Source organism: Anastrepha ludens, chromosome 6 (assembly GCF_028408465.1).
Source record: "Anastrepha ludens isolate Willacy chromosome 6, idAnaLude1.1, whole genome shotgun sequence".
Classification (NCBI taxonomy): domain Eukaryota; kingdom Metazoa; phylum Arthropoda; class Insecta; order Diptera; family Tephritidae; genus Anastrepha; species Anastrepha ludens.
In genome coordinates, this window is record NC_071502.1 from 33,140,015 (window position 1) to 33,158,147 (window position 18,133).

Sequence of the window (18,133 nt, forward strand, 5' to 3'; positions counted from 1 at the left end):
TATCATTACTCCTTTTGCATTATACGGCAGGCAAAAAAAAACAAAACAAAATCCCAATGGCTCACTAGCCAGATATTTTTTTACTTACAAGAAAAATTACCTGCCTATTTAAAATACGACGGAACTTTCCCTCCAACCCCAATAAATATACTTCTTATATTACTTTAGGTTCGGTTCGGTTCGGTTGCCATGCTAAGACAAGAAACTCGGTGGCCCTAAGGCCCATTTGGATACCTGCATTTGATTGGGGATGGAAGTTGCTTGAACCACTTAGATCTTCTTAAGAAGGTAAATAATCCTCCAGTGAGACATTTTGCAAATTTCCCAGGTCTTCAAAGAAATAAACGCACGGCTTCTCTGAAGTGCTGGACATTCACAGAGGTAGTGTTGTACCGACTCAATTTCTTCGTCATCTCCACAACTCCTGCAGAAGTCATTGTGAGGTACACCCAAACTACTGGCCAGGGTGTCAATGGTGCAGTAACCCGTTTTAACAACTTTATATTCAGCCCTATCATAGAATCCGTCGTAGAAATCCATCGAATACGAATGTCTACTACGAATACGAAAAAATTGTAATCGTGGGTTTCATATGAACACGAAAAAAGTGCTGCCAAACTCAAATGTCAAATTTTGATATTCGACAACAACTCAATAGGATGTAAACAAGACAATTTAACAACAAAGTTTTTTGTCATGTTAGCTGAATTTTCAAATTAAAATGTATTCGTTGACCTGTGCGGTTGTGTTAATGGAGAAGGGAAGTGAGAGAAGCAAACGGAGTCTCAGAATTGAGTGAAAAATATTGAGAGATGCAAGCAACCCCCTCGATATGGACGAACCAATGTAAGTGCTCGCCTTTTTGTTAAAGAAAAAGTTTTATTAAATACGGTTTAAAACAGGTTTATCAAAAATTGCCGGTTAAATAAAGCTGCATTTACATATGTACGTTTTGAGTTTTATTGGAGGCAGCGCAAGCTCAGCGAGGTCACCGTCCATAACTCCAGTTCTTCGATTATCCTCTGTTTTACGGTTCCTTGCGGAGGGAGGCTATCAGCACGCAGTTGGCAAGGATTTCAACATGCCATTGGGGCAGTCCACATTTAGCTGTGTGCCAAAAAACGTATGGGCGTCACTACAAACACGATTGTGTCCTCAGTAGGTAAATCTCGACATGAGTGCCAATGAAAAACGGCAAAGCAATGTGGAATTCTATCAAAAATATAGATTTCCTGGCATCATTCTGTGTATGGATGGGACGCACATAAAAATTAGTTCCCCAACTACAGAAAAATGCATCTACTACAACCGACTACAGTATCAATGCCATGATTGATTTCTCCTTTATTAGCTCTAACAAAGTGGCATACTGCTGTCGTGTTGTTACAATTTTACACCTGTGGAAGTCACAAATACTTAAAAATTTCTTTTTTTTATAGTTTAGTTAATATAGGACTTACATTTTACAGCTTTTTTGTTTGTTTCCTTTTAAATCCTCTTTTTTTTACTCGTTCTAATTTTTGCCCGTTAGTCTAACGTCGTCGTAGAAAATCTGTACGAAACTCTAAGATTTGACGAATTTCGATTGTAGCTTGTCTTCGGAGCTAATCGAATTGTATGATTACACATTCTTAGTTTCTACGAAAAACAGTCTATGATGAATTGCATGATAGGGCTGATTACTTTACTCGCTTTGAAAACATGCTGCGAGTTTAATTAGTATAAAAACATTTTTTATTCGAAAAGAAACATAAAATATTACGAGAAAATAACTTATTAAAGATGCACATTTCTTATAATTTGTATAAATAAAATAATTAGAATTTAAATAAACAGTACGCACGCAGAAAACTAAGATTTTACAAAACAATATTCACGAGTATTGTATTTTCGCAGATTTTTCCTATGGTGCTGAGATTTCAATGGTTTATCTAAAAATTGCATACAAAATAAATTCGAAAAAACTTATCAAATGAAATTCTCATAGTTATAAATAAACTGCAACTAAATACATATTAAATATAAGCGCAACAAAAATTCGAAACTTTACAACTAAAATACTCTTATAAAATACATTACATTACATAAATTGTAAACAAATACCGACAAACAAAAACAAATTTGTTGTTATAAATACTTTGCAAAATACTGAACGTCATACGTAAATCATTTTCTTGTTTTAATGCATTTAAAAAATCTAGCAGTGGCCACCTGCACGGCGCCAAATGTTTTGGGAATTTGCAAACTACGCGTTATCCACTCTGGCAACTTGGCTCGTATACCTTCCTTGCAATAGCGCTCATCCACGAGCAGCACGCAAGCATAATCGTTAATGTGCCGCACAGAGCGCCCAATGCATTGATTGACAGCTTTCAGACACAAATTTTCGTAATATTCATTGCCAGCACCCATGCCGAGCGTTTCATCCAAGTACCGCATGCGCTCTTGCAACTCAACCGATTGTCGATTGGGATAAGGCATGCCAACAACAATGATGCATCTTCCTAAATCGTCTGCAAAGTTGAGTCCTTCGCTCAGTTTTCCCCCCACTACGCTGAAAAGTAGTGCTCCACCACTGCCGTTCGCTTCTATGGCAGCGCTGTAATCACTCAAAAGTCTCTCTACTGATGGACCTGCAGCGGCTCCTGTACGCGACTCAGAGAATACCCGCTTCTTCAGAGATATACGCGCCAATATACCGCTATTTTGTAAGTGGTTATACACCAGATCCAGATATTCGTAAGATGGCAAAAAGCAGACCACCCCAGCTGGCACGACGCTGCAAACGTTCTGGACAATCATTGCCAATTCCGCGAGCTGCAAAATATTGTAAAAATCATGAGCACAATTTTTAGAATTATAACAGGCGCTCATGGGGAAATAAAATAGGTGTGCGACAATTTGAAAAGCTTTGGCTGTTTTGTCTTTGTTTATTTAGTGTCCAGTAATTTTCCTCCTTATGGAAGAAAATGCGTGAAACTGTTAGCAAAAAAAAAAAAAAAAAAATGAAAATTATGAAAAATTAACGGTATTTTGTAGTCACTGGCTATGCACTTTGTTATAGTAAAAGATAATGGGCTCTAAGACTGGATACCAAAAATTATTGTAAAAATTCTTATTGAGGTTAGGTTAAGTTATACTGGCTGGCCGAAGCCACGCAGAGACCATTTTGGTCCGTAGCGATACCAGATCAGAGTGAAAATGTGCATCATCTCAAGATGTGCGTACTGTTTCGCGAATTGATTATAAATTCTAATTAAAAAGTTTGAACTTTTGGTGAATTTTCACAATTTTCATAATTTTGCACAAAGTTTGAAATAACCGTTTTATATGGTTTTTACTATACTTAGTCCTGCCATAAGTTCTGTTACAAGTTAAGTTCTGTTATAAGATAAGTTAGATAGCTTTATTTAATAATATAAATATTTAAAAAAATTTAATTTTTATCCGAAATGGTCACCATTTGCTTTTACACAGGCCTTCAAACGATTCGGCCCTTCAGCTATTGCATTACGCACGGTGTCCATGGATATTGATGTCACTGCTCGAAAAAAGATTGTTTGAGACTTTTCAAATTTCTGTGAGGTCTTCGACGGGCCAATTCCGACCACAAACTGTAGTCCAATGGATTCAGATCTGGACTTCCAGACGGCCAATCTTCTGCGGCTAAAAGCCCAGGAATATTGTTTTTTAGCCACTGCTGTGTGGTGTTTGGCTTATGGGTTGGAGCGGAAACTTGCTGGAAGATCCAATGCTGTCCATTGATGGAAGAACTGCTCAACTGCTTCACCACACCTCCTAAAACATCCTCCTGGTACACTTTTGCCCCTTTTTCGCAGAAATTAAGAGATATAACGCTTTTACAAGACACACCCCACCAAACCAGTAAAGAGGCTGGACCTTTGGAACAATATTTTTTGCGCCTTTAGAAGTTTTAGCATAGATTTCCTTGTTTTGCTTATTAAAAATTTCTTCAACAGTGAAGATTTCCTCATCTGTGAAAAGAATATTTTCATGCCGCGTGCCACCGAAGAAGCTGCTTGCATCTGTCGAGTCTAATTTTCTTCAAGCGATGATGACCACGCCAAGATGACCGGCTGAGCTACGGAATACTTTCATGTGAAGATGATCTCTAATTAGTCTTGACATGAAACTGGTCGATACATTCATTTCCCTGGACACGATTTTCTGAACGGCTTTTATGGCTGCACAGGTTCGAACCACGCGAGGACGACTATTGTTTTTTCTGTCTGTCGCCGTATGCTTTGTGGAGACAATGTGCGGAAGCGCTAGTTAGATTTTGGGTGAATCACCATTTTAACCAATCAACCAACCATGTATTGTAAAATTTGTCACAGAACCTATGGCAAGACTGACATTTGTGATACTGTGTAACACGGGGTGTCAGTCTTTATTCGCCATGAAACCATTTATATATATATATAAATATATATAATTGGCGCGTACACTCTTTTTGGGTGTTTGGCCGAGCTCCTCCTCCTATTTGTGGTGTGCGTCTTGATGTTGTTCCACAAATGAAACCATTAGATGCTCTTATAAAGCGTAAGACAGGTTTTACCCCAAACACCGGATAATTAAATGTAAGAGAGTCAAAAAAGTATTTGCCTAACAACCTTTCTCTACTCCTAGCTAAGGCTGGGCAATTGCAGAGGAAGTGTTGTACTGTTTCTTCCTCTTCTTCGTCTCTACAACTTCTGCAGTATTCATGAGAAAATACTCCTAGCCCAGAAGAGTGTCTACCTAACAGCCAACATAGGTGGGCACACTGCATTATAAATTTACTGCATTACAAATAGCAGTAAGCAGTAAAATTTTACTGATTACTGAAAAAAATTTGCATTACCAGTACACTTTTACTGATTACTGAAAAAAATTGCAGTAAAAATATTTTTTTACTGATTACTGAAAAAAATTACAGTAAAAATATTTTTTTACTGATTACTGAAAAAAATTACAGTAAAAATATTTTTTTACTGATTACTGAAAAAAATTACAGTAAAAATATTTTTTTACTGATTACTGAAAAAAATTGCAGTAAAAATATTTTTTTACTGATTACTGAAAAAAATGCAGTAAAATTACTGATAATATAATTTGATTTGCATTATCAGTCTAATATTTACTGTTTATGGGAAGTCAAAATGTAATACACTCATCATCATTTATGTAAAATATAGTATATCAGATACACGTATTTATTCCCAGTCAATATATTGAATTAATGATTTACAATGATTTAGAATCTATAAATGAACATGACAGTGATGAGGAAACTTACACTGACTCCGATTCAGATGACTCGACAATTGTTTCAGGTCCTCAATTTCGATCTGTAACTCCACGTCTGTCGAAACATTTTCCTTGTGCGAGCCACACTCTAAATCTTTTGGCTTCAACCGATTTCAACAAAATTATGAATTCTTCAAGTCAGGATATAAAAGATATTCACAAAACATCTTTCCAAAGGCAAAAAATCCTTCAATTTAATTGAAATTTTTTATATTTACATATTTTCTTACTGCACAGATGCGCACAACTTTGGAATAAATGCAATAGACCGAAATCTGCAGAAATAGTTAATGGAGTGATGAATGCGAATTTAATAACTCCATGCATAACAAGGTGGAACTCGCTTTATGATTCCGTAAATAAGTTATTGGAGCACAAAACCAATTTAGCGGAATTGTGTTTCCGTTTAAAAATTCCTACCATTCTCAGTGGTGAGCTTGAGTACTTAGAGGAATACGTAAAGCTTATGAGACCTATTGCAGAAGCAATCGACTTCCTTCAGGGTGAAAAGACCATGTATTTTGGTTATTTCATACCCACTATAGTGTCCTTAAGAATAAAAATGCGTCGTTTGGAGCCTAAAAGTTTTAAGTATTTAACCGAAAGTAGCAAAAAAATGCATGAAGCTTTGCTTGGAAGATTTGAAAAGTACATACTTCCTGATTCAGCCTGACGCTTGGGATGCTGTTATTGCCGCTATTTCTGTCCCTGATATTAAGTTGCGATTCGTGAAAGCTCTTTTAGAAACAGCTAAAACGCAAACAGAAGAGGAAGTTAAAAAAATGTTCAACATGTATGTGGTCAAGTATGGAAAAGTAGCCTGTGCCAAAACTCGTATTCTACCTCAACCCCCTCAAAAAACATTTTTTGACTTCGGGGATGAAAGTAATGGTAAACTTTTTACACTTGGTTTTCAATTAAATATTTGTTTTATGCATATATTTACTTAAATAGATATAAGCATACAATGTGGTTCCACTGACTCGGAAAATTATCTTCAAGAAACGCTCTTATACCTGGCCGAACGAGAAGAAACAACAAGTTGCCTAAATAAATATCAGGCTATTAAAAACGTATTTTTAAAATATAATACCCCGTTACCGTCATCTGCACCTGTAGAACGGTTGTTTTCATTCGCTGGAATTGTAAATCAGTCTAGAAGGCAAAAACTCAGCGATGCAAATTTTGAAATGCTTGTGTTAAGAAAGGTTAATAGCTAATAGCAAATCAACAGTATTTTACTGCATTTTTTTCAGTAATCAGTAAAAAAATATTTTTACTGCAATTTTTTTCAGTAATCAGTAAAAAAATATTTTTACTGCATTTTTTTTCAGTAATCAGTAAAAAAATATTTTTACTGCAATTTTTTTTCAGTAATCAGTAAAAAAATATTTTTACTGCAATTTTTTTCAGTAATCAGTAAAAAAATATTTTTACTGCAATTTTTTTCAGTAATCAGTAAAAGTGTACTGGTAATGCAAATTTGTTTCAGTAATCAGTAAAAGTTTACTGGTAATGAAAATTAAATTGCAATATCAGTAAAATATTATATTTACTGCATTCTTACTGTTACTGCAAAGTGCCCATCTATGACAGCCAATGACCGATGACACAACAACCGACGGTTATAACAAGGTCGGACAAAATAGACCGACAGCTACTGGATCGGACAGTGTACAGACAGACAATCAACGACATTCATCGGGTGACCCTTACCACCTTCTTCAGCTCCCACCGCCGAATGCCGTCATCAGAGTCCAACCACCACCCATCGCAGGCGAAGAGCTCCAACTTCCCCGAGAGTCCCGCGTAACCTTGGCAGTAACTTTGCTATAAGAGGTTAAACTCCTACACCCAGCATGATACTAACCAACTTTTCACATGCCTCACCAAACCCACTCATCTAACATCCCTCTCCCTCGGGACCCAACCTGTCGAAACTGCTAGTTTCTTAGGCCTACCATTAGATGAGCTAGACGAAGACGGCTGATGATTACACCACACTGACAGGGCAAAGTTACTGCTACAATAACAACAACAACATAACAACAATAACACAATTTGGAGGAGTGCTACAGAAGTTATTGTCCGTGGACTAATATAAATCTGAATTATTCTTACAAAGTGGCCTTGCCTATCTCACCTAGCCTCCACTCTCACTGAAAACCAAAGCACCTTGGCCACATCAAAAACAGAAAACGGTCCGGTACGCGGTAATAGCTAACAACCAGTTTAAGCTTTCATAAGTATTGCTATAACCCAAGCCTGTCAAAATGGCATATTCCGAAGTTAATACATAAAAATTATGGGACACTTTTGACCTATAACTCTCTTAGCCTATAAGCGCAATAACAAAGGTATGCTAACTTACAACTAAGTTTTGCAAATTGTTAATTTTCCTCCGCAATATTTAAGAAATAAAAGGAGCCACTGTTTAGCAACCATGCATTTCCGAGCAAGACAATAATCTGCCCTGCGACGTCTAGAAATTCAAGCTCGAAACTATCACAAAATTATATTTACTATGGATATACTAATTTAGGGAAAGAGAAATCCCATATTTTCCCGGTAAATGGTTGATGTTGTTGTTGTTTTTGTAGCAGCATAAACATTGCCCATGCATATATGGGGTATGCTGCTGAAGTGACAGTCCTTGGCCGGATATAAATGCGGGTCGTTCCGGTAACGGAAGACCGACTGTCGGGGGAACGACCCGGTAAATGGTCGTATTGATCGATATCTCGCAAAATACAACAATTTAAAGTTTATGTTCGTTGTCAAGGTGACATTTGACATTAAACAAATTATTTTGCTGTTAGTAGTCGTAGCATCGCCTAGGAGCTAAAGATCGACCATAAAACAGTTTTAAACCATTTGCGCAAAAATAATGGATTTCTTTTTCCACAAACTAAAATTGTTTATATATGACGCTGAAGCAGCTGTATCATACGCTTATAATAGGCAGGCGTTTGTAAAAGTTAATAAACTAATTAATAAAATGTGGAAACAACCTTCCAATAGCCTAAAAGCGTTATTGGTTTACAATTTTGTTTCCTTGTCTCTTACCATGTCTGCAGTGCCTCGTTCTGAATAATTAAAACAAAGACGTCGACCTGTTGGCCCTTGTGCAACCACGAGTGGCAATACTGCGTCGGGTGGAACGACATGGCTGTAGAAGTGCTCCCGTACACGATTTGGGCAGGCACGAAATAATTGCTCGGTCAATTCTCTGGTTGGCTGCATTGTACCGCCAGCCACAATTATCTAATAAGGAAGTCTATAATAAATAAAGAAACCCCAACTTATTTCCATGCGAAATACTTACGGCTCGCGCATCCCGAATAACATCCACAAAGTGGGCACCAGGATTCAGCAAAATATACTTATATAGGCTACTCGCGGTGTCACCTGTGGCATCGATGCGTAAAATGACACGCCCATCCTCAGCATTATCAGTTAGCGACTCGATAAAAGCCAAAAGCGAACGGAAGGGAGCGCTGATGGACGGTATACTATCGGCATTCTTCTGCATTTTTAACGCATTTACATCATCCGTGCTCTCAGGAGCAACCCGAGTTTTTAAGTTATTTATTTGCGAAGTCTGGATTTGCTTAAGAAGCCGTTTCGTAGCAGAACCAGCTGTATTACTATCAACTTTTGGAATCGAACGCTGATCAGCTTTCTCGGCGAAACCTTGTAATTTTTGTGCTAAACGGGATTGTTCGCAAAATTGCAGCAAGACATATAAATCAATATTGTAAAACTCTCCCTCTGCAGTGAGCTCATAAGTTCTAAGAACTCTAGAAATGGATGTGGGTTGCTTGGCGGTTTCGTGATCATTTTTTTGTAGTAGTTTCACAAGCCGTTTCACTACGAATATCAATTGGTTTATATTGAGTAAGCTGCTGCTACTGAATCGTTTTGAATAACGCATTTTATATGCACTAATCTGCTCTTGTACCAATAATAGTTGTTGCAAAGTTAGCTCGCAACTATGTAGATGCGCAATAGTATCCAACAGATTGTGGGCCTCGTCTACTATAACAATAGCACCCCGTAAATCAATGCCCGTCTGGAGACGCGTGCGTCTATGCAGAAGCATTTGATATGTAAGCATCACAAGTTGTGCTGATTTGGCAGCTTCTCTGGCAGCATAATAGGGGCAAGCATTCAAAGTTTCACCCTCGCCAACCAATTCTTCGATGTCCATTACATTGAACAGGGCTGTTTCCCTAAGATGTTGCGTCAAATTTGCATTGCGAAATACACAGCATTTGGAGTCTGACTTTCCTTCAGCATCTTTATTTTTAGGCGCCATATCTAGGCAGCGTTCATTCATGAGGCTCACACTGGTCAGTTTCCGTACTTGTGGATTTATGCATAACTGCTGTCTCGATGCTAATGAGACGCAGCGTATTCGTTGGCCATAAGGTGTGCGTTTAACTTCTCTTACAACCTGTGCCAGCTGGGAATGTGTGCGACTGCAGAAAAATACCTAAATAAGATGGTTTAAAATTTTAATTTCGCTAACACCAAATAATTTGATGAAATTAACTTACAACTAAATATACGAATTTCAATGCTACAAATTGCCATTAAATATTTATAATTCATACAACAAAAAAGCAGGTTTGAAACTCTTGATTAAAATCTCTAATTGCGAGGCTATATTTTTTCTTGTATATATATGTATTAGGCCGGGTCGATTTGATTTGTGGGGAGGCAAAAAAATCGCCCATTGCTCTGTGAAAATCATATTCTATGGATCAAAATAAGAAACTTTGCCGAAGGAACCATACCTCTAAAACGAATTCTGATGTCCCCCAATTTGGGTCGAACTTTTTAGTTTTTTTTCTCATGTAAAATCCAAAAATGGTGATATTTTGAAATTATTGTATGGGGAACCCCCCAGGGGAGTTCTAGGGGGTGTGCCACTGGCATGGGTGGATCGGCCGTCCAAAGTTAGTGGGAGCCGCTCATACATTTGGACTCGATTGGAGCACTCTAAATGGGTCAAAGCGGGATTTTTCGTTCGACCCAAATTGGGGGACATCAGAATTCGTTTTAGAGGTATGGTTCCTTCGGCAAAGTTTCTTATTTTGATCCCTGGAATACGAATTTCACAGAGCAATAAGCGATTTTTAAATCGACTTGTCCTAATATGTATATATGTAATTGCCGCGTACACCCTGTTTTGGGTGTTTGGCCGAGCTTCTCCTCCTATTTGTGGTGTGCGCCTTGATGTTGTTCCACAAATGGAGGGACCTACAGTTTCAAGCCGACTCCGAACGGCAAATATTTTTATGAGGAGCTTTTTCATGGCAGAAATACACTCGGAGGTTTGCCATTGCCTGCCGAGGGGCGACCGCTATTAGAAAAATGTTTTTCTTAATTTTGGTGTTTCACCGAGATTCGAACCGACGTTCTCTCTGTGCTTGTACTTGTCTTTAATCAAAGTAACACATACGCAGTTTTGCTTCCTATTGATTTAGGCAACTTTTTGATAATTTAAATTTCTCAGATGGAACCAAACTTACCTAATGCCGTTTTAAAGGCCAAATGCAGCCATAACACAACCTTATCTGAGCTTAGCTTCGGCATAGACTAAGATTATGCTTTTTTTCACTTTAGTGTACTTGATTAGGTGTATTTAAATTAACTTTGACTCAATTAATTACTTCACTTACCTGTATTGGACGGAATTTCTCCTCTTCTTTTTCCATTTCCGGTTCTTGTACTAAGGTATCTCCAGCCTTCTCCGTCCAATCTAAAGTGCCCAACACCTTATCATCGAGGATTGTGTCCACTTTCACTTCCAGTTTCTTAGTGAAATTTTTTCGACGCACTTTGTGTATTTCCACTTGCCGCTCGGCAATTTCTTTCAACTGCTCGTCATGAAGCTTTATTAAATCTTGTACCCGGTGCAATTCATCAAGCTCTTTCTTTTTCTCTGTCGCTGCATAACTAACAGTAATCCAGTCCTGTGCCACTTCAACACTTTTACTTATACTTTTAACTTCTAGTTCCATACTCGAAATGCGTTCCGCCAATTCATTGCGTTCCAAACGCTATAGAACACAACAATCTTTGAGATTTGATAAAAAGTGATTACTTACAAAAGTACCTCACGATCTTCAATCCATCGAAGTACAGAACAGGTTAACGTTAAGGACTTCCCAGTTCCTGTAGGACTTTCAAAGATACCAATCCTTTTTTGTGTCAAGGTATCGTATACTGCGTCCATCAGCTGTTGCTGTATATCGTAGGGATTGAAAGGAAACTCATACTCTTTGGGCACCTCTAACCGCTTACTAGGCGAGAACATTGAAAATTGTGTGTCTCTTTTCTATACTTTTTTAATTAAAATCTAGTTTACTTATTTTTTAAAACATCAATCAAAGCTAACAAAACGTCGAGCGCCAAACATTTCTTCTTCTTCTCATATTACTGTGAATTCTTGCTTCTTTGGTTTTTCTCTTCCAATCACAATAGGCTGAAGTGGCTAGGGTTGCTGAAGCTTTCTTAATTTCAGAATATGTAGGGCAATAACAGCCCCAAGAGTAATTTATATAAAACTTGACAATTTATAGACCAAATAAACCGACTAAAAATTCAAATCCATGGCTCTACCGCTACTACCCGTGCGATATGCATTGGCTGAATTGGAATGTTCGTGTATTCGCAAACAGTTTTTGAGAATTCTTTTCTAAAGTATTCACAAAAATCGAATTACCTGAACGCAAGGCGAATTCATAGAAGGTGAATTCGCTGGAATAACAAAATTGCATGTATTTTGTATTTGTAATTTGGCTGTTGGGTTCTCAAAATTTCAATGAGAATGCAAACAAATAAATAAGGCAACAAAAATGAAGCAGGACACTTCGACACAAAGTGTCGAACGAAAGAAACAAATCAGCGGCTACAGTGAACTCACCTTGTCTGAGCACTCAAATTAGGGTTGTTACGAACTCGCTCATGTGAATGATTAGCAACAAATTATATAATCACTTTAGCATCAACTGCTGTGATTGTTTTGTGAAAGCGAGTGGGTATATTCCAAGCAGGAATTCCTCGTATATGGAATACGGAGATAATGAAAAATGTTAAATTAAATCTAAACAGAAGGTCTATCTTAGAGAAAAAAGCATCCCTCGATGAAAACTCCCTCGAATGGTGCAAAACTAAACTAAAATACGAAAAATTCACAAATCTGGCTCGCAGTGCACTCCGTGTGTTTTTTTATCAAGCCACCTAATGAGTCGTTCAAGCGTTCCAATTGCCGTGCAGTTCCAAAATGGAATATTAAGTTAAGGGCATAAGAAATGGCGCTGCCACAATGTACAACACCTTTAGTTATTGCATTATGACCAAGGCGAATATACTAAAGCTTGTATCAGTAAACCAGCTGATTTGCCGTGGACATCCGAATGTCAGCATAGCATGAAATGACGAAAAACCCTTCCTTTCTCATTGTCGTCGTATGCTTCTAGCTCCAACTTCCTGTTGTCTGTGCAACAAAGTTCGTCTTTTTCTTTTGTCGTGAAACTTCTATGTACTAAACGTTGTTGTTGGTTTAGCGCCACCACCTAAGGCGTATCTATGGCAAGTGATGTGATTATAGTAGTTGATTGCTTGCTCTTCAACTCGCCTTTAATTTTGAAATGTCAGTTAAATGGAATGACGGATAGTTGTTGTTGTATTGCGAATGCGCGATAAACTAATTTTATCTGTTTGCCACTCATTTCATCCTATTTTCTTTCCCTTGACAGTTCTAATTTAAAAAATGTTGTTGTTGCTTGAATGCTACCATCTTGAATGGACTCGCTAAGACGTATGGATTCTCTTTGCCGCCACCTTTAATTAATGCCCCTTGATCACGGCTGTGAACGACCTTTTTGGCTTTTTTCTGCAAGTTTGATTATGCTCTTTCGCACCAGGCGATTTATAGCGACTCTATTAATTGCAAGTACAATTTAAAATAAAAACTAAAAATGCGGAAATATAGTGAAAAAACCAAAATTAGTAAGTAGCGCTGCGGCATAAGCCCCTTTCAATGCCAGCCAAACAAACTAAAATAGAACTTTACTTCTCATCCGTTATTATTTGTTTTGGGGCTTCTGTCGTTTTTTTTTGTTGATTTAGAATGTTGATTTTTAAAATTTGTGTGCGCCATTGTCCTGTTTAATGAAGGCCAAGGCAAATTCTTTGACATTCTCGCATGTTTCTTAGTAGTGGCGATTGTCAAACATTTATTGTATTCTGCACACCAAGCATGTAAAATGTGGCGAATGCTAAGTACGTAAATATTTATTTTCTTATAAAATTATTTATTCAATAAAAAAATTATTGTAATTGTAAATGAAAAATTCTTACAGAATATACAAACGGTATAATTTGTTAGACATTCATTACAATGTTATTCACAATCCCTTCAATTAAATCAAAACACTATCTGAGGAGGAAATTTTGTTTTACCATTCAGGCAAAACCACAAACGTTTATTCATAAATATACACAACCAATAAGTGTACGACTCATATGTATGTATGTATATGCATCAATATACATACATAAACCTGCACAGAGCGCGGAATGTTGCCTTCTGCATGCACTTGGCTTACATCAGCTAAAATAACCGAGAGAAAAACATTCGATGTAACCGTTCCAAATGTAAAAAAGTCGCTCATCAATCGTGTTGATTTTTGACAATTTTTTGTCCACGAAGTTTGCGAATTTTCTTCCATATAAAGCCAATGTACGGAAGCCTTTTATATGGATAATATTGTTTTGAGCGTCTTTAAACTTATGCTTTATTATACTAGAATTGAATAGGTTTTAAGAATTCATATCCAGAAATTTTCCAAAAATTCTGTTAAAAAGTTTAAAATTTTTTAAATTTTTTGAAATTTTGTACAAAGTTTAGAAGTTTGTTGTACACGCTTTTTTATTATATAATGAACTATATTTTTTAGAAAATAAATTTTTTCAATCAAAATTTCAAGCGAATATTGTAAAAAGACAAAGATATTTAAATATATGCACAATTGTTTGCATATAAAATATTTTTTAAGTTTATAAAGGGTGATCTATTTAGAGGTATCGGATCAACAAAATACATACATATATCGCTTTTGTTGTTTTTGCTCTACTGCTACTACTTATTCAATGTGCCTTGGTGTGACCCATATCAACCCATTCTTTTTTTTTTTTTGCTTTTTTTTAATTTTTGTTATTTACTTATTTATTCATTTTTTTCTTATTTTTTAATATTTATTTTTTGTTATTAATTTTTTTATTATTCCGCCAGAGCCTCCTCTCTCTCCTTTCATCACAAAAGATGAATTCAACCCATTGTTTTTTTTTTGTTATTTTTTTTTACATTTTTTTTTGTTATTTTTTACTTTTTGTTATTTATTATTTTTATATATTTTTTATTTCTATTTATTTTTTTTTATTCATTTTTTATTATTTCTACACTCTCTCCTCTCTCTCCTTTCATCACAAAGAATGAATTCATCCCATATCAACCCATTGTTTTTTTTGTTTTTGTTTTCTTTTTTAATATTTTTTTTTGTTATTTTTTCACTTTTTGTTATTTTTTTATATATTTTTTATTATTTATTTTTTGTTATTCATTTTTTTTATTATTCCTCCACCCCCTCCTCTCTCTTTTTTGATCACAAAGGATAAATTCAAAACATATCAACCCATTGTTTTTATTTTTTAATTTTTTTCAATTTTTTTGTTATTCTTTTTGTTATTTTTTTAATTTTTGTTATTTATTTATTTGTTCTTTTTATAAATATTTTTTTTTTTGTTATTTAGTTTTTGCTATTAATTTTTTATTATTTCGCCACCCCCTCCTCTCTCACCCTTCATCATAAAGGATGAGTTCAACCCATTGTTTTTTTTGGTTATTGTTTTTTTGTTTGTGTTCCTTTTGTTAATTTTTGTTATTTATTTATTTGTTCTTTTTATATATATTTTTTTTTTGTTATTTATTTTTTATTATTTCGGCACCCCCTCCTCTCTCTTCCTTCATCACAAAGGATGAGTTCAACCCATAACAACCCTGTGTTTTGTTTCATTTTTTTTAATTTTTTTTTTGTTATTTCTTTTTTAATGTTTTTTGTTATTTGTTTAATTTTTATTTTTTTAATTTTTGTTATATATTTATTAATTTTTTTCTTTTTTTTTGATATATACAGTGTGCGCCATCTCGAGCTTCGGTATGGAAATATTGAATAACTTTAGCAACTAGCAAAATTGAATGTTTGTTGGTGTTTTTTTATTTGATTTTGTCCTTTACAATCTGTTTCAACTGCATTTAGAACACAACATCCAACAAATGACCACCTTTACGAGCTACACAATATTGTACTCTTTTTTTCGAATTTTCCATTACTTTTGCTAGCATTTCGGGTGATATTGCCTCTATTTCAGATCTAATGTTGGTCCTGAGCGCTTCCAATGTAGTGGGCTTGTTGGCGTATACTCTACTTTTTAAATAGCCCCACAAAAAAAATCCGGCGGCGTCAAATCCGGCGATCTTGCAGGCCACTCAACATCGCCACCTTTCGACATCAACCGGCCAGGGAACTTTAGCTTCAAAAGGCTTTTCAAAACACTCTGCTTGACAGTTTCAACAATTTCATTGGAGCGTCTTTTACAAACTGAAACACGTTGATGATTTGCTACAGAACCCGATTCTTCAAAATTTTTAGTCAGATTGCGTATGGTGTTATCAGAAGGCACTTTACGACCGCGGTATTTTCGACGGTATGCACGTTGAGCAAGCACAATTGAACGACCATTTTCCAAATACATGGTCACAATTTCCGCGCGTTCTTTAGGTGTAAAGTTATTCATCGTTAAAATTGTACTGAATTGACGTTTCCAAATTATTTTTTCTCAAGTCCTTCTGACAATGAATAGCAAAGTTATTCAATATTTCCATACCGAAGCTCGAGATGGCGCACCCTGTATTTTTTTTTGTTATTTATTTTTTGTTATTCATTTTTTTATTATTCCGCCACCCCCTCTTCTCTCACCCTTCATCATAAAGGATGAGCTCAACCCATTGTTTTTTTGTTTTTAATTTAAAAAAAAATTTTTGTTATTCTTCTTGTTATTTTTTTTAATTTTTGTTATTTATTTATTTGTTCTTTATATATATTTATTATTCATTTTTTATTATTCCGCCACCCCCCTCCCCTCTCGTCTTTCATGCCAAAGGATGAATTCGATTTCTTTGCCCAAGTGTGCCCTAACCTATTTATTTGTAATTGAAATATCATTTTGTTGTTTTATTTTAATGCTTTGATTGAATTAAAATATTACTGGAAGTATCTAAACCTTGACGTGGTGTACACAAGAATGTGCATCTTCGCTTTTTTATACGCATTCAATCACATTTTCCAATATATGTGGAAATATTTTAATAAGAAATCACTCAGTAACTATAATTAAATTAATGATTACTAATTTGAGTTCAAGTTGGAAATTTCGTAGTTTTAGCGCAGGGAATGCTGTGATCGTAAATAGGTCCATAGGTCGCGGGCTGTGCGTATGCTGACCATAAATTGGCAAAGCTTTGTCTCGATTAAGCACAAAATGATAAACTTCGCCCGTTTATCTTTCAGCAGGGACTGCGTAGAAGAAGAAACTTAATATTTTCCAAGAAAGAGAATTATTCCCAACATACCTCCTCATTGTTTTCAGGTCCATTTTCAACGACCGTCCATAAATCCTCGGATTCCAGATAGGCTCGAACTGTCATAGACCAAGCTTTGTAGTTGTCAAGCCCCTTCAGTTTCTCGATTTGCAGTTGTAGAGTCATTTTAATATTGCTTTATTTACTTTTTCGGTAAATAATAATTTTTGTATGTATTTTAGGAAATTGTAACGTTAACTAAGTCGTTCGGGACGAAACTGAATGCGAACAGCGAGAAGCAACTGTAAAGGCACTGAAAGAAATTGAGCATGCATGCATCTGCCTTTTCGCGTATTATTCGCAATGCAACACAAATATGGCTAAAAATCGTTATTTTCGCTACTTGAGTCCAATAGCAATGACAACCTGGTCAAGTGGGCAATGATTTTAAATAGAAGATAAAAATATGAAACAATGACAATGGCTGCAGGGTGAGAAATATGAGCGGAGCTTGACAATGAAATTGGTTGAGACTGCATATGCACGTGCATATACATATACATACATACATACATACATAATGCATTTAGTATCAAAGTAAGTGCCCTGCAGGGAGATCTGAACTAGTGTAACGAATTTCTTGCTCGCAGTTTATGCTTCGTTACTCGAAATTCTTTCAGTCGGTCAAAGTTAGTAGTAGTAGAAAATAAATATTAGGTTGGGGAATAAGTTCGTAGCGCTTTTACAGAAGGCTTTTATTTAAAAAAACAATAATTACCATATATCAATACATTAATCAATTATATGTATATTCGCCTCTCCCACCTTTCGACCAATTTGTTGATACCCTTCCGCCAAAGATCGCCTGGTTGGGTGTCAAAGAAGTTGTTGAGCCAGTTTTTAAGGACCTCTTTGTTATCGATAACACCCTTCATATGATAATCGATCAGTGCAAGGGCCGGAGAATACGGCGGATGCTGAAGGACCTCCCATTTGAGCTCTTGCAGTGCGGCTTAGACGAATTTGGTGGGTATCCTTACCGGAAATTGTCCGTTAGGTGTTCATACGGTGAGACTTGGGATTGCCTCAAGTCCGTTCTGCGGAAGCTGCCTTGAGGACGACGTGAAATCATCTCAACACCTTCTTTACAGCTGCCCTGCTCTCGTCTGG

At 36.1% G+C, this 18,133-nt stretch overlaps 2 protein-coding genes across 2 annotated transcripts; both read right to left on the minus strand.

Annotated features, from left to right (window-relative positions):
• Positions 1 to 1,779: 1,779 nt before the first annotated feature.
• LOC128867361 (ATP-dependent DNA helicase DDX11) lies at positions 1,780 to 11,765 on the minus strand. The gene is made up of 5 exons (XM_054108511.1): positions 11,435 to 11,765; positions 10,998 to 11,378; positions 8,636 to 9,805; positions 8,377 to 8,574; positions 1,780 to 2,817 (listed from the first exon to the last, which is right to left on the minus strand). The coding sequence occupies exons 1-5, from the start codon at positions 11,633 to 11,635 to the stop codon at positions 2,167 to 2,169; spliced, it is 2,601 nt and encodes an 866-aa protein (XP_053964486.1). The 5' UTR covers positions 11,636 to 11,765; the 3' UTR covers positions 1,780 to 2,166.
• Positions 11,766 to 16,718: 4,953 nt separating this feature from the next.
• Positions 16,719 to 17,457, minus strand: LOC128866264 (uncharacterized). The gene is made up of 2 exons (XM_054106850.1): positions 17,015 to 17,457; positions 16,719 to 16,958 (listed from the first exon to the last, which is right to left on the minus strand). Exons 1-2 carry the CDS (start codon positions 17,147 to 17,149, stop codon positions 16,824 to 16,826), a joined length of 270 nt encoding a protein of 89 aa, XP_053962825.1. The 5' UTR covers positions 17,150 to 17,457; the 3' UTR covers positions 16,719 to 16,823.
• Between the last annotated feature and the right edge of the window lie 676 nt (positions 17,458 to 18,133).